Here is a 23,205-nt window from a genome sequence, read left to right as displayed (position 1 = left end):
AGAAGCTAAAAATATATAGTGGAAAAAAGAAAGCATCTTCAATATATGGTGCTGGCATAACTGGATGCTGGCATGTAGAAGAATGTGGATAGATCCATGTCTCTCCCCATGCACAAAACTTAAGTCCAAATGGTTCAAAGACCTCAACATAAATCCAGCCACATTGAGCCTGTTAGAAAAGAAAGTGGGAGTCACCATTGAACAAATTGGTACAGGAGACTGATTCCTGAACGTAACTCCAGTAGCACAGACACTAAGATTGACAATTAATAAATGGGAATTCCTGAAGCTTCTGTAAGGCAAAGGACACAGTCAGCAAGACAAAAAGGCAACCCATAGACTGGGAAAAGATATTCACTAACCTCACATCTGACAGAGGGCTGATCTCCAAAATTTACAAAGAACTCAAGAAGCAAGTCTCCAAAACACCAAAGGATCCAATCAAAAAATGGGTACAGAACTAAATAGATTATTCTCAATAGAGGAGACTGAAATGGCTGAGAGGCACTTGAGAAAGTGCTCAACATCCCTAGCCATCGGGAAATACAAATCAAAACAACTCTGAGATACCATCTCACTCCTGTCAGAATGGCTAAAATCAAAAACACCAATGACAGCTTATGCTGGAGAGGATGTGGAGAAAGGGGAACACTCCTACACTGCTGGTGGGAGTGCCGACTTGTATAGTCACTTTGGAAATCAGTATGGAGATTCCTCAGGAAAATGGGAATCAGTCTACCACAAGACCCAGCAATTCCACTCTTAGGCATATACCCAAAAGATACACATTCATACAACAAGGACATCTACTCAACTATGTTCATAGCAGCATTATTTGTAATAGCCAGAACCTGGAAGCAACCTACATGCCCCTCAACTGAGGAGTGGATAGAGAAAATGTGATACATTTATACAATGGAGCACTATTCAGCAGGAAAAAAAAAACAGTGGAATCTTGAAATTCGCAGGCAAATAGATGGCACTAGAAGAAACCATACTGAGTGAGGTAACCCAGTCACAAAAAGACAAACATGGTATGCACTCACTCATTTATGGATTTTAGACATGAATCAGGGGAGTGCCAGCATACAATCCCACTGCCAGAGAGTCTAGGAAACAGAACCTTCATCCAGGGACTGATTAAAGCAGAGGTAGATACGCACAGACAAACACTGAACTGAACTTCTGGAATCCAGTGTCAGAAAGAGAGAACTGATGGGCAAAGGAGTTAAGAATGGGCTGGTTTAACCCACAGAAACAACTGACCTGAACAAGGGGGAACTCTTGGACTCCAGATTGATGGATGTGTGGAAAGCATGGGACTGACCCAGACCCCCTGAATGTGGGTGTCAGTGAGGAGGCCTAGGTAATCTATGGGACCTTGGGTAGTATTTATCCCTGACATACAAATAGACTTTGAGTGCCCGTGCCACAATATGGGAGGCTCTTTCCAGCTGGGACTCTTGCGGGAGGGCCTAGGTCCTGCCCTGGATGAAATGACAGTTACTGGAGATCCACCATGGAGTGCTTCACCCTCCTTGGGGATCAGAGTGGAGATTGGGTCAGGGAGTGGGGACCTGGTGGGGAGGGCAGGGGAGGAGGGGAGGGAGAGGGAGCTGGGATTGGCATGTGAAACAAGATTTTTCTAACCTAGATAAAAAATAATACCTAATGAGTACAAATGCCTACTGAAAATAACAATATTCATAAAATATTTCCTGACAAAGGTCAAGCAAACCTGTCTCTTTGAATCTGTTCTTCTGTTCTCTTGTTTCTTTCTCTCTCTACCCCAGTGTCTGATGCAGAATAAATGCAGTTAACTTCCTTACCAGATGCAGTACAGATGTATTATTTCAGGTCGAAAGCTGCTAAGTTTTACACAAAAAAATATCATTATAAGGGTGGGGATGTAGATCCATGCTAGAGTTCCTGTGCTTGTGTGGTTCATAACTGATACATAAAAGGTCCTGGGTTTAATTGATGGGGTGGTGAGGGAAGAAGAGGGAGCAGGAGGGAGGCATGGGGGGAGGGGGAGGGATGGAGGAAGGGGAAAGATAAATATGAATTTTCAAGTAGTTAGTAGGGAATTTTTGAATAATGTATAACATGAGTACCAAAACAAATATTGACAGGGTGTGTTAGCTCCTTGACATTGGGAAATGCACACACTACTCCACACACAGTTCTCAGTGTGAATTAGAGCCACGTGTGTGACCCAGTGTCAGAGCTTGACTGGAAGAGTAGAGCTGTGTGTTCAGTCCCAGCACTTCAAAAGAAAACATAAAAGATAAAAGAAGAACCCATTCTTATGAAATCCAGACTACTTTAAAACATCACTTCCCCGCATTGCTCCTCCTCTGCTCCCGTCCACACAGGCAATATCACTCGGTAAATCTTGTAGTTTCCTTGGAACATGAATATCAATTTCTAAATAATATGCCTATAGGGTGATTTCTTGAGCAATTTAAAATACTACTTACTCCTAACATAGTAGTTGAAAACGTAATTCTTTGGTGGGTTTACTCGTTTTAGTTTGTTTGAGTCGGATTTTGCCATGTAGCCCAGGCTGTCCTAAAGCTCACTGTCCTCCTGCCTCAACCTGCAGAGGCTGGAATCGAGGTAGGTACCAACACGCCCAGAGGGAAGCTAAGTTCCTTCATACTTTTTATCTTTAATGTCTCTGTCTATCCAAAATAGCTTTAAAAAACACTGTCTTTTTAAATTGATTTATTGTTTTAATTTTTATGTGCATTTGTGTTTTGCCTGCTTGTATGTCTGTGTGAGGGTGCTGTTTCCCCAGGAACAGCAGTTACAGGCAGGTTCCCATATGGGTGGTGGGAATTGAACCCAGGTCCTCTGGAAGAGCAGCTTATGCTCTTAACAATCAAGCCATCTCTTCAACCCCCTCCCAAGAAGTTTTCATTTAAACCCCCAGTGTTTTTATCTGTGTTTGTTAAGATCTGCCTAACCCAGAAGCAAACATATCTTCATCACTGCAACATTCCACTTCCTTCTTCTATTAATTTAAAATTTATTTTTATTCTCTCTCTCTCTCTCTCTCTCTCTCTCTCTCTCTCTCTCTCTCTCTCTGTGTGTGTGTGTGTGTGTGTGTGTGTGTGTGTGTCCTGTGTGTGTGGTGGTGTGGTCAGAGGACAACTTTTTGAGTCCATTCTTGCCTTCTTGTAATCTCAGGACTCAGGAGTCTCATGCAGGATGCACACACATATTAACTGAGTAAACTTGCCAGTTGCTGAGAAAACATGTGAGGGTTTGGTCCCATCTGAATAGTGTAACAAGCAAGTACAAACTGAGTTTTCTCTATCTTCTGTTTAGCTTTCTGTAACTCTGATTCTGCCCCTGGGAATGAGTCTGGATAGAAAAAGAGGTAAATGTTACAGTGTTACACAGAGTCTGTTGTGCACCATGAAGATGAAGAGAGACAACACTTATGGGTTCCAAAAATTTTATTAAACCACCACATAAGCAGGTCACTGATGGATTGGGGCTGCTGGTCAAGGACTCAGGAGCCTTGCTTCTTCTGACAGCCCCGAGCAGGCGCAGAAGCACAGTTTATAAGCACAAAAATCACAAACATTTGTCGTCAAGTCACAGTTACAATTTTCACCAACCAGAATACAGGGGCTTCCTTGAATGTTCCACCATTGTCAACTGACATACGATGCAAGCCTCCCAGTCCAGCCAATCAGATTCATTGTCAACTGACATACGATGCAAGCCTCCCAGTCCAACCAATCAGATTCATCTGTTCTTTCTGTTGAACAGCCATCATGTTTCTAGAGAACTAAAGATGCATAATGATTCTTCCTATGGCTTAGGGTGGAGGTTGGTCAGCCATTGGACGTTCTCAACTCCCTTAGGGCTTAGGAACCTGAAATTTCCCTCTGTGCAGAGTCAGGTGGAAAAAGCTGGAGGTAAGAATGCACACACTGCTACCTGCCAGGCCATGATGGTAGAAACCACTCTGGCATATCTCCTGATACTCCTCTCAGCCTAGTCTCTCTCTGTCTCTCTCTGTCTCTCTGTCTCTCTCTCTCTGTCTCTGTCTCTGTCTGTCTCTCTCTGTCTCTGTCTCTCTCTGTCTCTGTCTCTCTCTGTCTCTCTCTGTCTCTGTCTCTCTCTCTCTCTGTCTCTCTCTCTCTCTCTCTCTCCTCTCTGTGATATCTTCACATGTGTGCATGTGGGTAGTCCTGTGTGTGGAGGTTAGGATTCTCCCCAATCACTTTGCATTTGCGGTCATGTCTGGCTTTTCTTTTTTATGTGGGTGCTAGGAATCCAAATTCGATTCCTCATTCTTGAGTGAGCACTTTCCTCATGGGACCATCTTCACTTCTTTTCTCTTAACAAAAGCAATAAAAAGAATATGGGGCACCAAAGGCCACAAGTATACCTCACTTCTGGGCTACTACCTGTGGCCATGTTGGAGTCCAAGGGACGAGTCACTACTGGGGCCATGCCAACTTGAGTGACCTGCGCTGCCTCCTATGCCACATCTGGGTCTGTGGCCCTACTTCAGCCAGTCTGTGTCAATGTCTATGGCAGTCCGTGCGACTGCCTGGGATCCATGTTAGAGTTCAGGGACCACACTGCTGCTGGGCCTGTGCTGGTATGAGAGGTCTAGGCTGCTACTCAGGGCTGCAATGACATCCAGGTTCGAGCTGTTGCTGATGGCCACATCTGGGTCCATGAACCTGCCACAGTTAGGGTCTGTGTTGCTATCTGTTGCTTGTGTTATTCCCAAGGGCCCATGGGAACTACATGTTGAAGTATGAGAGCCTTGCTGAGCCGCCTTCCCCCCTCACTGGAGACCTGTCCCTGCCCCTTTGGGGGACCTGGAATAATGGACCTCAATAATCCCAGAATAAGAAAGCTAGCCCTGCCCACTAATAGTAGAGCTGCCCGCCCCCATTTGTGAAAGCTGGTCCCACCTCTCACCACCAGCATGAGAGAGCTGGCTCTTCCCCTCACCTGATAGGGGTGGTGCCAGCAGCCAGATCAGAAAACCTAGCTACCACCCAGACACACATCCAGGGCTCTAGTGGGTACTCTCCAACATCTGCCCCATCTATGACTGGCTAGAGAGTGTGAAGGGACTGGTCCTATGGAATCATAGCCACGGGATCTCCATGACTCAGGGCAACTGCAGGATTATCAGAGAGGAGATTCAGTGAGGGTCCAGTATTGGCCTTGAAACTGACAACACATTAAATAATGAATGTTTGCAAGTAAAACTCTGTGGACTAAAGGGTATACTGCAGGATACACCCCAGCTCCCAATGCCACCAAGACAAATGAAGAGGTGATGGAGAAGCCCTGTTCTGGGGATTGAACTCTGTGCCTTGTACATGCTAGCCAAGAGCCTACCACAAAGTTGCAGCTCAATCCATCTCGTCAGTTAAGTTGGAAGCACTAACTCCAGTATCTTGTGGTAATCATGATGGATATGTGAGATGACATGAAGCACCAGGTAAACATGAGGCAAATCCCTTCACAGATGAATTGACACAGAGTCTTTGGGTATACATGATGATACTCTCCCATAACACATTATGAAGGAAGTTGACTTCCGTCATAAAGTATTCTCTTACCTCTCAATTTCTGAAGTCAAATCCAGTATCAATCAGTCTTTTTCTGGGCTGTATAACAGGTTGGAACCTGGAAGAATCCCAGCGTTAATACCTTTTGTTAAAATGTTTTCTTTTGATAAAGAATCTTACTGCATAGCCCAGGCTGGCTTCCAACTTGGCAGTCTTTCTGTCTTTGTCTGTAGATAAATTTAAATATTCTTCCCAGAGATATTTTGCCAATTGACACAAGAAATGATGCTTAAAAAATTGGGGAACGTTCTCTCAATTGCACTTTAGCCAGGGCCCCTGGCTGGAGGTGTGTACAGAACTGAATACATATGATCAGAGGTGGAATCCAAGCCCTTGCAGCTCAAATCCTACTGTGATCAAAAAATACCCTAAGTGGGCAATAGGAGAAATCAAGGTTTCTGGTGAAGGGCAGCCATCTCATTATAAACCAAAGAAGACGTGAAAATTGCTGTATTAACACAGAGTTTGAAGGACATTCTCTCTCAAAACAGAATAGAACAAAAACTGTCTAGTTTAGTCTTAAATATGTTTTTATTCAAAGTGAACAACAAAGGCAGGAAATGTAGGACATGCAAAAAAATGAAGAAAACACGACCCTGTTCAAAGAAAAGCCATCCATCCAGACAGACTAACGGAGATCGCAAGAGTTTAGATATAGATCATGACTTTAAGTCTCAGAATTATTTAATGAATGTGAAGACTGAGAATAACTGAACATATGGAGTTCTTCAAATGTGTTTGCAAGAGAGACGGAAGACCTAAGAACAAAATGACTCTAAACTTGAGAAATACAGTGGCTGAAACGATGAGTTGTTCTGTGAAATAAGAGCCGTCTTGGAAACAGAGGGAAAATGTCAGCAACCTACAATGGAAGCAGACAAACTCTTACTGTAAAGGATGAGACAGTTCATATTTCAGGATCTTTTAGATCATGCCATTTCTGTCACAACAACCCAAATCTTGTCTTACCATGAAGGAGACTTAGTGGGGCTTGAGCAAAACAGCTAGTAGGCCAGATTTGGCCTATGTGTTAGAGTGCTGACCCCTGAGCTGCAAAATAAGCTAATAAAAATTTGCAGAATGAAAGCAAAAGAAAGGATCATGACTACATTAGATACCCAAGTTTAGGTATCCTAACAGTCTTAAATTGTTACACTAGAGGCAACAGCTCATGTATCATGGGATAATTGCGATGAATATGTGCCTGTAGAATATCAGTCCAAAGAGTCTAAGAAAAGAGGGAAGAGGCGAGCCTCTTTTTTTTTTTTCAGCACAGAGGAGGCTGATGCAGGAGGCTCAATAGTGTGAGGCATCCCTGGACTACATAGTGAAACATCATCAGCAAAGGCCCCCAAATTTGATAGGTATTTATATACATTACTTTAAAGTTATAGCTATACTCTTTCCCATAAACCCAACAATTTTAGGGCAATTCTAGTCCACTGATGAAAAGCAAGCCCACACTAGTGGCATACCATTTTCAAACTGTGGAAGACAAGATATCTAAAGAAAAGTAACTAAAGGTAACTTTACAATGTATGGTTTCCATTAAGATACATAAGTGACTTCTTATCAGAAATAACTAGAGCAACTAATAAAAAAGACATCTGAAGACTGAAGTTTGTCAACATATAATTTTATACCCAGTAAAAAAACATTAAAAAATGAAGACAACATAAATGTGTACATGTGTTTTCAATAGGTTCCATTTGTGTCTCCCCCGAGTCAAACAATAGTTGACTGATCCAGGCTCTCAAGTTCCAAAGCTCACATCTTTAGACACCTTTTTCAACCAAGAGCTTCACCACCACAGGGACACTTTCCCAGGAGTTTCCTCAAGGCCCCAGTCACTTCTTTGTTCCTTAGACTGTAAATAAGAGGGTTGAGCATGGGGGTGATCATGGTGTAGAAGGCAGAGACCACTTTGTCCTGCTTGGAGGAGTGGTAGGCCTGTGGCCGCATGTACGTGATCATGGCAGCCCCATAGAAGAGGGAGACCACCATCATGTGGGAGGAACAGGTAGCAAAGGCCTTCTGCCGGCCTTCTGCAGAGCGCATACGGAGCACTGTCACCAGGATCCGGAGGTAGGAGGCAGAGATGACAGAAAAAGGAAGGAGCAGCATGAGGACACAGCAGACATAGATCATAGTCTCGTAGAGGGAGGTGTCAGCACAGGCCAGCTTGAGCACAGCAGGGACCTCGCAGAAGAAGTGGTCAATCTCCTGGGAGCCACAGTAGGGGAAGCGGAGTGTAAAAACAGCCTGGATCAGCCCATCCACCAGGCCAAAGAGCCAAGACCCTGCGACCATGAGCCAGCAGACACGGCGGTTCATGACTACAGAGTACCTCAGGGGGTTGCTAATGGCCACATAGCGGTCATAGGCCATGAAGGCCAGCAGGAAGCACTCATCTCCCAGGAGTGTGAGGAAGAAGAGGATCTGGAGTCCACAGCCTGTGAAGGAGATGGAGCCACGGCCCATGAGGAAGTCAGCAGCCATCCGTGGCACAATGGTGGAGATGAGCATGAGGTCCATGAGCGAGAGCCAGCTGAGGAAGAAGTACATGGGGCTGTGCAGGCGAGAGTCTGTAAGGATGAGGAGGATCATGAGCCCGTTGCCTGAAAGGGCCACCAGGAACATGACCATAATGATGGAGAAGAGGAAGAGATGCAGTGGAGAGCGAGAGAAAAGGCCCAGGAGGACAAAGTGGGAGATGAGAGTCTGGTTGCCAGCCCACGCCATTGTTAGGGAGAGCTGGGATCTGCAAGTAGGTTTTTAAAATTCAAAATTAGAATACATATGTGTGTATGCTTGTATGTATCTATGTATAACATAATATTGAGGAATTGTGACTTTGTCCAGTGTATTGTCATCTTTAAATATGACCTGGTCTAGAATAAATGTGTAGGATCTTTAAAGATTTAAAAAAGGAGGTAGTGTTGGTTGTTTAATTCTATCACTTTCTACACATAACTGAGAAATTAGTTTCAAGCTGTGGGAAACAGTTTCTGTTCCTGTCAAGAACTGGTCTGTTCTCCTGTCTCATACCTGACTCTCTAGGTCAGGACTAAAGACGTCATTGAGGGATAGATCACCTACTTAGTATACACAAAGTGCTGGGTTCTAACACTATCACACCACACAACAAGACAACATAAAATCAGTAAAGGCCCCAGGTCATAACTGCTTGAGGATTTGCTCTTTTAAGAAAAGTATGTAGGCAGGGAAAATGATCAAGTGGGCACCCTACACAATCTCTCTAAAGTTCAGTTTCCTGTTATTGGAATAGAAACAACAGGAGGCAGAGAAGCTGATGAGTAGCAAAGATGTGCTGTGGGAACATAAGCAGCAATGGCAGGTGCCATCACTTGGAGCATCTGTCATGTGCCTGAAGATAGATTAGGTTCAACATTGTGTATAGCTCTGGCCATTAGCCACACAATCACATGTAGACTTTCTCTAGGACATAGGAATTTTGCAAATGCAAGTGTTTGAGCTTGAGTTCTCTTAGACGTTCCGCCCAGAGCAATGAGAAATTCTTGAACAGACGAAATTCTGGGTACTGAAGGCTGAGTATACAACACATCCTGAAGGACTAGAATCACTAGAGATGTAGAGGGAATAAAGCAAAAGATGGGAAAGGGGCACCGGTGAATAGAAGGCACAGGCGCCTTCTCCAGTGAGATGGACAAAACTAAAATCACTACTTCACAGTTGTGAGAACACAAACTATCCCCAGGAGAGGAAAGGAAACTGAGTAGAGTCATATAGACGGACACTTTACAGGAACCGTTCTGGCAGGGTAAGGGGAGGGGTCTGCCCCAGGTACTCCCTAGAGCCTCCTCTCAACCACTGAGGGTTACTAAAGGTCACCTTTAAAATATACATGCTCTGAAGATCTCCAGTTCTGTAGGAAGGTGGGTGCTTGCACATGCCCACCACAGACATCTCTAAAACTTCATTCTTAGGAGAGTGGCCACGGATACACTGAAAGAAAATAGGAGGGCAGCAACAAACAGTATTTTTAGATACTGCAACAACTGGGTGAAAGGTGGTCAGCTTGCAGCTAAGAAAGTTAAACTCTGCAAGGGCCTTAATAATAGAGCATAGTAACCATAGAGCAAACCCCTGAGTGCTCAGAACTGATTGCACGATGCATCGATTTAAACAGGAGGAGTGTGAGGCCAACAAAGGGATCACCTGCAATACTATCATACATGTCTCCCCCTATGCCACATAAAGGGGTCCTTTCTCACCCCTGGCAAACACACTAGACTGCTTCTCTGGGAAGGGGAAATGAAGTTACAGACCAGGGAAGCTGAGACCACTGCAAGTCCAAAGGGCGATGTGAAGACAGTGCATCGTCTGGGCTTTTCTCCTGGACCCAGATTCATTCCACCAGGGAGGAAACCCCAGCACCCTCCCTGCAGTCAGGAATTTGACTAGCTCAGGAACCACTCAAGGCTACCGATGGCAGACAGAAAAACACAAACCAGTTGTAGCCAGGCTACAATGAGTTACCTCACACATTCTCAGAGCTAATTGTTCTTAATACTAATGCTTGACACTTTAATCTGAGCCAACATCCAAGGCTAGCAGACATAAAAAATTCCTATCCACTAGCTAAGGAAAACGGGAAAGACAATCGAGATGAGAAAGGAGACTTCTCAGGCAAGTAGTAAAATCATTTAACCAACCATGAGTAAGATAGAGAAAGTGCTATAGACAAGGACAAGGTTATGTTGTGGGAAAAGAAGAGGTAACAGGATGGCATGGGAAAAAGAAGCACTCAGAAGACAGATATTTAGAAAACAAGGGTAGTTTCCTGAGCAGCTCTCCTAGCAGGCAATCTTACAGAAATATTTGAATGTGTGCAAAATGACTTGTAACAAGATATAGATTTGATTCAAGTTTTTAAAAAATCCCAAATAGCCTAATTATTCAATAGAAGAAAAGTTAAATAAACAATGGAATGATGTAGGCAAGAAATAGGCTTTTAGTGAGTCTCCATAGAATTCTCTCTTAAATGTTTTAAAATGCAGCAGTGCATAGAAGGCAATAAACACAGGTGCTTATGAATCAAATATCCAGGCTAGCAGGCAAGAAAACAGTAACATTGACTCAGAAGAAGGAATCTTAGGAATCTGATTGCTGACACCGAGTTAGGGAAGAAAGTCTTTGAGGAACACGTTTTAAAAAAATCTTCAGCGTTTTTAGATTTATGAGAAAATGGCCTAATTAAGTAAATATAAGATTAAATTGATGCCCAATAAGATTTGTCATGGAAACCTGTAATACAAAGCCAACAACAACAAAAAAAGTATAGAGCTCACTGCAGTCACTTATAAACACATATTGAACAAATAACTTAAATAATTTTGGAAAAATTTCTGGGAACTTGCCTTGTCAGTGAACAAAACACAGCATGAAGCTGTGTTAATTAGAATTTCTTTTTTGTAGGATCAGATCTTGACAAAGCCTTTGCTGTACATGAGAGACTCATGCAGAAGCACACCTGGGAATTTCGTTGAAGAGCTTTGCATCAGAAAAAGAGTGGAAATCAGCCCCACAGAGAGACTTCTCACAGAGAAAGAAAACTGCAAGCGAAGGAGAAGGGAGTACACACACTAACAGACGCTTCTCCAGAGGAGCCCAGAGTTCTAATTCTCCAAAAAGAATATGAAGATGGGGGGATACACGGGTGGTAGAGGAAGAGCAAGCAATACCTTGTATCCAAGAAGGGGGACATGTAGGTGGTTTTTGTTGGTTCACTAGAATGGATTTTGCCACTGCCTTCAGACAAAATCTGATGTCTCCATGTTAAAAGAGACAATCCTCCCAGCACTCTGAGGGGCTTGTGCCAGTTTCAGGGAGTCCAGCTAATGTTTAGTTGTTTTTTGACTTGAAAATACCAAGCCGTATTCACTCTTCCTAAAACCTATGATGACATGCTGAGGATGCTACCTCTTTTCAGTGCCACTCTGTCTCCTCAGCTTTAAATGATGAACTGAACAAAGCAGTCAGGCCTTCTCTGATTCTACCCATAGAATAAGGGATTAGGACAAAGAACCCATTGTATTAGAAGCCAGATGGAGACACACAAGACCTCTACACCTGAAGGGCAGTCGCCAGCAAGAGAGTGTCAGGAGGAGTGGTGGCTTGCACAGACATTGTTGACTTTTAAGGACACGGAGGGGAGGACCAAGATGCAAAGAGGAAGAATCTCGCCTGCAAACATAAAAACAATGATGGCAGGAATGTCTGGGGGACCAGGAAGGGGCCCACTCAGAGTCTTAATCCATCTACCACTACCACCCAGCAACAGTCACTCCAGTCAATGTGTTAGATCTTCAAGGTGGTCTCAGTAAGACAAACTGAAGTACTTCCAGCTCCTCGAGAGAAATGGATTTGGAAAAGAAGCGTAAGCAAAGGGCTTAGGAAACAGAGAAGGGAAATTTGTAGAAAAAAAAAAACCAAACTCCTGTCTAGAATGACTCTCGAATCTTTTATGTTGTACACATAGGAGCTCATAGGAGCTGAGGAAACACAACTCATTTCAAGGGCTGTGGAAGGATACTGAAGAGATACACTGAAATGAGGAGATGGGTGCTGAGAAAGGGCTACAGCAATCCGAGAAGAGAGCACCCGCCCATCCCTAAGCGTCTGGGGCCAGCTTTAGGGATAGGGGAAGTTCTCCCAGAAGATCCACTGCTAGTCTTTCAAGAGAACCATGGACAGGAGGAGAAGGGGAGAGAAAGCACAGAGTTCTCACCTGTAGGTGTGACCCCTTGGCAGGGCCAGGACCAGTTCCTGCCTGAGAGGTTTTATCCCCTGTAGGATCCCACCCACTGTCATCTCTTTGCTGCGACTAAGGAAAGTTGCTTCTGCTTCAACAAGCCCTCAGAGACCTGTCCTCTGCCACACCTCTGTCCCAGTCTCTCGAAATTAAACCTCTGAGGAAAGAGAGCTTCCTGCAAAGTTCTCCAGTCATCTCTGGGGTCACAGCAAACTCCCTCCCCAGGGAAGATGTAGTGGAAACTAGGGCATGAGGGTTTCTGTGGACCAACCTGGGAATACTGGGTTTTCCTGCCATTCCAAAAACAAGTATGCAGTGCTGGCTTTTGTGTTGTGATGTAGTCTACTTTGATGACGGCCATTAAGTAATGTATGCAGGTAGAATCAAGAGCACACCTAGAATATTCTAGAGCCCAACACAGAAGTGCCTTCTGGCTTCTTCCTATTGCCCAGCCCACCCAGGGCAGTACACTGACCCTTACTTCAGAGCTCAATTCTGCTGTGTTTCAGTGCAGTCCCCAGGAGGATATAGCAAACATACCCAGGTTACTTGTCCCTGACACTGTCCACCTTTTGCCCACCATCCTGTAGGCTCACAGCAAAATAGGCTCCTCTCACAGGAAGAAATTTTCAAGACTAAAGGTAACATACTACACTGACAATCCTAGCATTGGGAAGCTGAAGCAGTAAGATTGTAATTTTGAGGCTAACCTGTCTCAGAAAACAATGCAAACAAAAAACGTGTCATAGCACAGGCACAAGGCAGACAACATCAGAAGCCGCTAGATGAAAACCTTAACTTAGGCTTAACTTGGGCAAGTGACTTAACCAAGACAAGGCTCATTTTCCACACTGTGGAAAATATAAAGTCATGTTCCCATTGTAAATCCTAAAACTTACAGTTATTAACGTCACTTCCCTTCATTCTCCCTAAAGCCTGCCTGTCAAAAGAGTGTGGTGTTTGAATGCAGGTATCTTCTGATTTATCCTTTAGTCTTCCCCCATGACTCTTGCCTTCCTGTGCTGGCCATCTTTCTCCCCCTTTGTCTACTTTAATCTAGAGAATTAAGAAAGCGGGGTGGGGGGGGTGGGACCCCCGCGGGGATGAAAGAATTAAAAGTAGAGTCCCAATGTGTGAAAGAAAACATTACAGCATTCACCAGACCCTCATAAGTTCAAGCCAGAATAAATCCCAGCAAAAAGGAGCAGAGGTAAACACAAAGTCCTGCTCCTATCCAAAAAGCTATTCACAGATGAGAGTTACGAGTGGGAATATCAGTTCTCCTCAGTGAAGTAACACTGGGTATATCAACCACACTCCAGGGCAGTCCCCATGCTTAGGAGACCAGTGCACATTGAATGTCACTCTTATTTTTGTGAGTTTTTTATTTTCTTTTAAAAGAAGAAAAAGTGCTCAACATCCCTAGCAATTAGGGAAATGCAAATCAAAACAACTCTGAGATACCATCTTACTCCTGTCAAAATGGCTAAAATCAAAAACACCAACAACAGTTTATGTTGGAGAGGATGTGGAGAAAGGGGAACACTCCCCCACTGCTGATGGAAGTGCCACTATGGAAATCAGTATGGAGATTCCTCAGGAAAATGGGAATCAGTCTACCATGAGACCCAGCAATTCCACTCTTAGGCATATACCCAAAAGATGTACATTCATACAACCAGGATGTTTGTTCCACTGTATTCATAGCAGCATTATTTGTAATAACCAGATCCTGGAAGCAATCTAAATGCCCCTCAACTGAAGAGTGGATAGAGAAAATGTGGTACATTTGCACAATGGAATACTATTCAGCAGAAAGAAAACAATGGAATCTTGAAATTTGCAGGCAAATGGATGGCACTAGAAGAAACCATCCTGAGTGAGGTAACCCAGTCACAAAAGACAAACATGGTATGTACTCACTCATATATGGATTTTAGACATGAATCGGGAGAGTGCCAGTCAACAATCCCACTGCTAGAGAGGCAGGGAAACAGGGAGGACCTTAAGAGAGATATACATGGTACCCCAAAGAAGGTGAAATGAGGCTAGATCTCCTGAGCAGATTGGGAGCACAGGTTGGGGGAGGGGAAAGGAAGCCAGGAGAAAGAGAGGGAGAGAAGAGGAAGGGAGAGGAGGACATGGGGGAGCAGGAAAGTTGAGTTGGGGGAAGAATAGAGGAGAACAGGATGAGAGATAACATAATAGAATGAGCCATTCTAGGTTTGAGGGGAGATCTGGCACTAGTGAGATCTCCAGAGATCTACAAGGATGACACCAACTAACAAACTAAGCAGTAGTGGAGAGACTACCATAAATGCCCTTCCCTAATAATGATTTTGACCATTGTCTTACATACCATCCTAGAACCTCCATCCAGTGATAGACGGAAGCAGAGGCAGACACCCACAGCTAAACACTGAACTGAACTCCTGGAACCCAGTGACAGAGAGGGAGGAATGATGAGCAAAGGGGTCAAGACTGGGCTGGTGAAACCCAGAGAAACAGCTGACCTGAACAAGGGGGAGATCTTGGACCCCAGACTGATGCCTGAGAGGCCAGCATAGGACTTATCCAGACCCCCTGAATGTGGGTGTTAGTGAGGAGACCTAGGCAATCTATGGGGCTTTGGGTAGTAGATCAGTATTTATCCCTGGCATACAAATGGACTTTGGGTGCCCATCCCACAATGAGGGATGCTTTCTCAATCTGGACACATGGGGGAGGGCCTGGGCTCTCCCCAGAATAAAATGACAGACTCTAGAGATCCCCCATGGAGGGCCTTACCTCCCTGAGGAATGGAGTGGGGATTGAGGGGGTTGGGGGAGCTAGTGGAGGGGAGTAGGTGTGGAGGGGAGAGAGAGGGAACTGGTACTGACATGGGAAGCAAGCTTGTTCCTAATTTAAATATATAATAAAAAAGTGTAAGAAAATAAAAAGTTTTTGTTTGGTTTGGTTTTTGGTTTTTGGAGACAGGGTTTCTCTGTATTGTTTTGGAGGCTGTCCTGGAACTCGTTTTGTAGACCAAGCTGGCCTCCAACTCACAGAGATCCGCCTGCCTCTGCCTCCAGAGTACTGGGATTAAAGGCGTGCACCACCACCGCCTGGCAAAAAAATTAAAAAATTTTAAAAGAAGAAAGACAACATGAAGTGGGATGGGTTTTTGCATGGGTGAGAATCTGGGAGGAGTTGGGGGACAGAGAACAATATACTAAAAATATATACTATGTGGAATTCTGAATGAATAAATAAAACACGCCATATTAGTCCTTCTGTACTTTGTTTATTTCACTTAACATATGGTTCTCCAGTTGGTTTCAGTTTCATTTACACCTGAATAAAATTACGCTGTATGTGTGTGTGTAGCACATTGTCTTTGTCTATCCGGTTAGTGATAGGCATCTGGGCTTGTTCAGTTTCCCAGCTATTGTGAATAGTGTAACAACACAAACATGGATGTACAAGTATGTCTGTGGCAAGCTGACTCTGTCCTTAGGTTCACACCCAGGAGAGGTGTAGCTGGATCTATGGTGGTTTTATTTTCAGTTTTTTAGGAACCTCCGTACTGACTTCCATAGTGACAACATCGTTTTACATTTCCACCAGCACTGTATAGGAAATCTCTTTTCCCCCACATCCTCACCGTCACTGTATAGGGAATATAATTAGCAGGGATTTTTTCTATTCTATTGGCTATTTCTTTCTTGTTTAAATTAATGCATATTTGGGTAGGGTGTGCTCACAACTGCAGGTGCCAGTGAAGGCTATAAAAAAAGCATCAGATTCCCTGAGGCTGGAGTTATAGGCACTTAGGCACTTCGTGAATTGGGTGCTGAGAACTGAACTCTGGTCCTTAAGGGTAGAATTCACTCTTAACTGCTGGGCAATCTGTCTAACCCCTCAGTTGTTTCTTCACTCTGGCAATCATTTGCTGTACTGTGCAGAAGCTGTTTTGTTTTGTGTTCTTCTGTTTGTCGGTTGGATTGTATCCCGTGCTTTTGGAAATCGTTTCAGAAATTGCTTCCACATGCTGTATCTCGACATGTTCCTTCTACACTTTTCTCTAACCATGTCAGAGTTTGATCACTTTTGAACTGATTTGGTGAGATAAATGGATCTACTATTACTCCTCTCTAGTAAAGGAGCTGTGGCTGAGTCATATGTGGCCAGGCACACACCTATAATCCCAGAGCTGTGGAGGCAAGATTTCCAGGGCTTCCCAATTGCCAGCCTGTCTTCCACTTCAGCGAGACACCCTGCCTCAAAGGAAAAGGGTGCAGAGTAGAACACTCAGCATCTTTCTCTGGTCTCGTCACGCATGCACAGGTGCACATATAAAATACACACATGAGAGAGAGAGAGCAGTCATTTTTTTCCCAATGTATTTTTGACACCTAAAAATTCAGAGGCTCTAGCGATGTGGGTTTATTTCTGCGTCTTGTGTTCCACTGGCACATGTCTGCTCTCGTGCGAGCGCGGCGCTATTTTTGTCGGTTTGTCCCTGTAGCGTAATTTAAGATGGGGTGCTGTGATCCTCCCCGCATTGCTCTCTGTGTGGAGCATTTGGGGGGATATTTCGGAGCCTTTTATGCTTCTATATGAATTTTAGGATTGTTTTCTCTAGTTCTGTGCAAAGTACTTGGAATTTTGATGAGGATTACATTGAACACCTGGGATGCTTTTAGTAATAAGACCGCTTCTTCATAACAATTCAACCAGTTCATGAGCATAGGGGATATTTACATCTTCTAGCATCTTCTTTGATTTCTTTTTCAGTGTTTTAAGGTTTTAATTATAGTAGTCTTTTGCTTCCTTTAGGCTAAATGTATTCCTATTTTTTTGTGTATATATTTACATGCCTGCACATGTGGGTGTGCACAGGTGTGTGTGAAGCTGGGTCTTCAGTCATTTGTCACCCTAGTTTTTGAGACAACGTCTCTCACTGAACTTAAAACTCACTGATTCAAAAACAAACAAGCAAGCTAATAAACAAAAACCATTTCCCTGGCTGACCTGCCACCTCCAGGACTTGTCAGTCTCCAACCCCCCCCATACCCAGAGGTAACAGATGAGAGTGGGGGTGCCCAGATTTTTATGTGTGATGGGGTCCAAATTCAGGTCCTCATTTCTTGTGCAGCAAGTAGTTTCCCGATGAGCCATCTCCCCCGCCCCTATTTTTTAAAAGCTAATATGAGAGGGATTCCCCTACCACCTCCTCCACCCCCATTCCTTCCTTGGCAAGTATGCCACTGGTATGTAGAAAAACTACAGATTTTTGTATGCTGATTTTGTATCCTATTACTCCATTGGAGGTGCTTTTCTGGATAAAAGGGTTGTCTGATGGAGTCAGTGGGGCTCTTTTTTAAAGATATTTTTTATTTTTAAATTTAAATTTAAATTAGAAACAAGGTTGCTTCTCATGTCAATTCCAGGTCCCTCTCTGTTTCCCTCCCCTCCTCCTGTGCCCTCCCACCAACCCCCCCCAATATCCCCTCATTTCCCCAGGGAGGGTGAGGCCCTCCATGGGGTGTCCATAGTCTGTCATTTCATCCAGGACAGGGCCTGGACCCTCCCCCAAGAGTTCAGGGTGAGAGTGTATCTCACATTGTTGGATGGGAGTCCAAAGTCCATTTGTATACCCGGGATAAATAGTCAGTGGGGCTTTTTAATCATGTCATTTGCAAGCAGAGATAGTGTGCTTTCTTGCTTTCCTATTTGTATCCTGTTACTGGTACTGCTCTGTAAAGGGCAGCTTTTCCTTGCCAGCCGCTATGGTTTATCCCCCCGCCAGTCGCCTGGGCTCTGCCGCTTTGTAGTCCCCAAATAACATACAAGACGCTGTATTAATTATGAAGCTGTTGGCCTTGCTTGTTTCTTCCTGGCTAGCTCTGACTTAAGTAATTACCCCATAATTGTTAATCTATGTATTTCTCTTACCGGAGACGTTCCGGGCTTCCTACCCCACTGCTCTAGTACTTATGGTACTAGAACAGCAGTGATGGGGGCCACCCTTGTTTCTAATACTTACAGTACTAGAACAGGAGTGGTGGGGTCACCCTTGTTTCATGACTGGCTTTAGAGGAAATGCTTCCAGTTTGTCATCACTTAGCTGGTGTGTGTGTGTGTGTGTGTGTGTGTGTGTGTGTGTGTGTGTATGTGTGTTAATGTAACCTTTATTACACAGAAGTATGTCCCTTCTCATCCTGGTGACTTCAGGGATTTCTTATGAAAGTATGTTGAATTTTGTCAAAGGTCTCTTTCTGTGTCTGTTGAGACAATTGTTGATTTCTCACCTTAATTCTATTTACATGTTGTATGGCATTTACTGATTTGCTCCTGTTGAATCAACATTGCATCTGTGGGATGAAATCAGCTTGGTCATGGTGTATGATTTTTTTTCCACTTAAATGTTTTATTCTTTAAAATGTTTATATATGAATACCGTATTTATTTAATTTCTATCCCTCTCTATCACCTTTCAAACTGCTCCCTTGTTCCCCCACTCCCTCTAAAATTCATAATCTTTTTTGTCTTTAAATATTATTGTTACGTGTATGTACAATTGCATATATATACACTTATATATGTATATTCTATTGAGTCCATTTAGTGTTGTGCCTATATACATGTGTTTAAGACTGACACTTGGAATTGAGTAACCTATCAGGAAGCTCACCCTGAAAAACAATTATTCTCCCATTCTCAACAGCCATTGATTGACTGTAACTCTTTATCTAAGGGTGAGGCACCATGAAATTTCCTCAGCCACATTAGCATGTCAACTGTCATTGTCTCTTTGCAGGTCTTTAGTATCTAGAAGACACCACTGTCTTGCAGCAGGAATCCTGATTGTCTATCTCTAATAATTTATCCTCTCTTTCTCTTTCATGACTTTTTCCTGTATATTAGGTGTAGGGGTTGCCTTATAGATAACATAGATCTAGGGACCCAGAGTCACTTATTCTCTGCATTTTGACCAGTTGCGGGTCTCCATCTGTGGCAAAAAGGAAGTTTCTTTGATGAGGAATGAGAGCTATATTCATCCATGGGCATACAGATAAGCATTTGAATGTGGTTAGAAATTGTATTGAGGGCTGGGCATGGTGGCACATGTCTTTAATTCCAATATTCAGGAGACAAAGGCAGACAGATCTCTGTGACTTTGAGGTCAGCTTTGCCTATATAGTGAGTATCAGGCCAGCCAGGGCAACACAGTAAGACATTGTCTCAAAATTTATGTTAGTTTAGAAAAATGGCAGTAGTAGGTTCTCCTCTTGAATCTATGACCTTTCCCACAGTTAGTTGACTAGGTTTACAGTCAAGACATCTATTCCATCCTATTGAGCAGACCATAATCCAATTAGATACCAAGAAAAAAGTACACCATTTAACCTGTCAGAATAGTCAAGAGCGAAAACTCTGGAAAACTCTTATGCTGGAGAGGATGTGCAAACTTGTGCAGCAGCTTTGGAAATCAGTATGATGGTTTCCCAGAAAATTTGGTATCAATCTACCTCAAAATCCACCAATACCACTTTTGGGCACATACCCATAGGATGCACATTCATGTCCCAGGGACACTTGCTCAACTTTGTTCATAGCAGTTTTATTCAAAACAGCCAGAACCTGGAAACAACCTAGATGCTCCTCAACCAAAGAATGGATAAGGAAAATGTGGTACATTTGCACAATGGAGTACCACTCAACAGTAAAAAACAATGACATCTTGAAATTTGCAGTCAAATGGATGGAAGTAGAAAAGGTCATCTTCAGTGAGGTAAACCAGACCCAGAAAGACAAATATAATGTGTACTCAGTCATAAGTGGATATTAGATATAAAGCAAAGAACAACCAGCCTACAAGTCACAACCCCAGAGAATCCAGGTAACAAAGGACCCTAAGAGATACATACATTGATTCCCCTCCTCCAGGAAGCAGAAATAGACAAGATCTCCTGAGTAAATTGGGAGTGTGGAGCCAAGGGGAAGGGGAAAGGGGAAAAGGGAGGAGTGGAGAAAAATGTATAGTTCAATAAAAAATTAAATTTAAAAAAGTATACCATTTAGCTAAACAGAGAGACTTCCAATGTTTACAGATTGAGATATCTGATGTTGTTAAGATGACAAGACTACTCAAAGTATAGTTGTGTCAAATCCATTGCAATTTCTATCAAAAAATTTTTAAAGGGAGAAGTCAATTCCTAAATTTATGGAAAATTTCAGAAGCCCAATAGCAAAATAATATCAAATAAGATTAAAGTTGGAGGACTCACCATGCTGATTTCAAAATAGAATATAAAACAGTGGTATGGCAGCAATCAAAACTATGCAGTACTGACAAGAAGATGACTGGAAAGGAAACAGGAAGAGACCTTGGAGTTCAGAAATAAACCCACATATTCATGACGCACTGACTTTTGGCAAGGATGCTAATGTCGTTCAGTGGAGGAAGAAGTCTGTGTTTTCAACAAACATTAGAACACGTGGATATTCATTCACATGAAAAAAGGATGAAGTTCAACTTCTACATGGCATAATATGCCACAATGGCCTGAACATTGATCAATGAACTAACTATAAGGCTGGAAGCAATAAGTTCTTAAAATGTGGATGTCAATATTCATGACCTTGAATTCTACAATAGAGTCTCAGTTATGATGCCAAAGCCACGAGCAGTGAAAGAAAATAAATAAATTGAACTTCATAAAAATCCTAAAAACTTCATGCATCAATATTACTATCCAAAAGTAAAAAAGAAACCCTGGGGAATGGGAGACAGTATCTGTGCCTTGCATTTCTGGTAAGGTCACAGTCTCTGTGGCATGCATAGAACTCCAACAACTTAGGAGAAAAATAAAACTCTACTTAAAAACAGGCAAAGGATTCAAATAACCATATATCCCAACATTTTAAAAGACACTCCCACTCATGTTCCTGTAAAATTACATTTCTTTCTGTGTATGTGTGTGAAGCACATCTGTGTCCTGGAATGCATGTGAAGGTTAGAGAACACCTTGGGGGAGTCGGTTCTCTCCTTCCACTGTGTGGCTCCGGAATCAAACTCAGGTTGTCAGACCTGGCAGAAGAAACCGTTGATCCATCTCACTGGGCCCTAAACAGAGATTTAAAGGGCAGTTTCTAAAGCCTCTACTAGAGCACAGAGAGGGAGCCAAGACTATTTAAGCATTATAAAAACTCAGTTCCTGCCAACTGGAAAATTCCCATTTAAGGTACCCACATTTCTTATCCTGAATTACCTACTAAATAATACAGAATGGAACAAGACAATCCCAGACCTTAGCAAGCACTCAATAAAACACAACCACTGCCAAGAGTAATTAAGAAATAGAGTAAATTTTATCGAAGGGTGCTATAAACAACAGGTAATAATAATAACAGTGAAGCAGTGCTCCCTTGTGAGGTTTTAAATTCATATAAAGTGGTCCCTACAAAACCCCACAAGAGGGCCAGTGCCATGATTCTCCTTTATCTATAAGGAAACAGAGATTCACAAACAAAGATGACTTGCCAATGATATGCAAACAGCAAGTAACACAGCCAGGTACTAGACATGACTTTTCAATACTTGCTGCCAATCTTGCAGCGGTCCAGCCCTTTCCTTAGTGCCCCCATCACCTCTCTGTTTCTCAAGCTGTAAATGAGGGGGTTGAGCATGGGGGTAAGAACTGTGTAGAAGATTGAGACGATTTTGTCATGGCTAGGAGCCCGGTATCGCCTTGGCCTCAGGTAGATGAACATGGCTGCCCCGTAGAAGAGAGAGACAGCTGTCAGGTGGGAGGAACAGGTGGCCAGAGCCTTTTTTCGGGATTGAGCAGAGTGCATATGGAGCACAGCCACCAAGATGCGAGCGTAGGAAGCCACAATGATGGAGAAGGGGAGGAGTAGCATGAAGACACAGCAAGCGAAGAGCAGTGTGTCAAAAAGGGACGTGTCTGCACAGGCCAGCTTCAGTAAAGCTGGTACCTCACAGAAGAAGTGATCTACATACCTTGAGCCACAGTAGGGTAGGCTCATGGCTCCTACCATCTGAATTATTCCATCCAGGATCCCAAAAGCCCAGGAACTCCCAGCAATCTGGAGACAGACTTTTTGACTCATGAGAACGGGATAGTGAAGTGGGCGGCTAATGGCCACATAACGATCATAAGCCATGAGTCCCAACAAGAGCCCCTCAGACCCCACGAGAGACACAAAAAATCCGATCTGTGTGCCACAACCCACAAAGGAGATGGACTTCTTGCCAGACAGGAAGTTGGCTGCCATTTTTGGCACAATGTTACAGACCAACATGAGGTCCATGAGGGAGAGCTGACTGAGGAAAAAATACATAGGAGTATGAAGTCGGGAGTCGCTGTAGATGAGGAGGATGAGGAGAACATTCCCGCAGAGTGCCACAGTGAAGACCACCATAACTACAGAGAAGAGGACCAGGTCTGTCTGACTCTGGGAGAAGATGCCTAAAAGGATAAACCCATCTACACTGGATGCATTTGGCCACACTCCCATGGTGCAGTGATTCACAGCCACCTGAAAATAGAAACAGAGAAGTCTTGAGATGGAGCAGCATGGTTTTGGTTCTGATTTCTTATTCTTCTTCAGTCAGTTACAGCTTTTGTAATTCACCAAAATTTAACAATGTTTGCTTTGCCACACAGAACAATGGTCTTTCATAGGCCACAACACTTCACTAGTTCACAGAACTGTATTACATGTCTATATTTGTATACATCTATACCAAGAACAATAGAATCTATTTTTTTTATGAGTCACCAA

At 43.4% G+C, this 23,205-nt stretch overlaps 2 protein-coding genes across 2 annotated transcripts; both read right to left on the bottom strand.

Annotated features, from left to right (window-relative positions):
* Positions 1–7,403: 7,403 nt before the first annotated feature.
* LOC101836530 (olfactory receptor 56) lies at positions 7,404–8,357 on the bottom strand. Its single transcript, XM_005071887.1, has one exon. The coding sequence runs from the start codon at positions 8,355–8,357 to the stop codon at positions 7,404–7,406; it is 954 nt and encodes a 317-aa protein (XP_005071944.1).
* A 13,633-nt stretch (positions 8,358–21,990) lies between these two features.
* Positions 21,991–22,938, bottom strand: LOC101836803 (olfactory receptor 56). Its single transcript, XM_005071888.1, has one exon. It carries the CDS (start codon positions 22,936–22,938, stop codon positions 21,991–21,993), a length of 948 nt encoding a protein of 315 aa, XP_005071945.1.
* Positions 22,939–23,205: the final 267 nt, after the last annotated feature.

Source organism: Mesocricetus auratus, unplaced genomic scaffold (genome assembly GCF_017639785.1).
Source record: "Mesocricetus auratus isolate SY011 unplaced genomic scaffold, BCM_Maur_2.0 Super-Scaffold_100007, whole genome shotgun sequence".
Taxonomy (NCBI): Eukaryota; Metazoa; Chordata; class Mammalia; order Rodentia; family Cricetidae; genus Mesocricetus; species Mesocricetus auratus.
The sequence above is the reverse complement of the archived record's forward strand: the minus strand, read 5'-3'. Positions and strand labels throughout refer to the sequence as shown.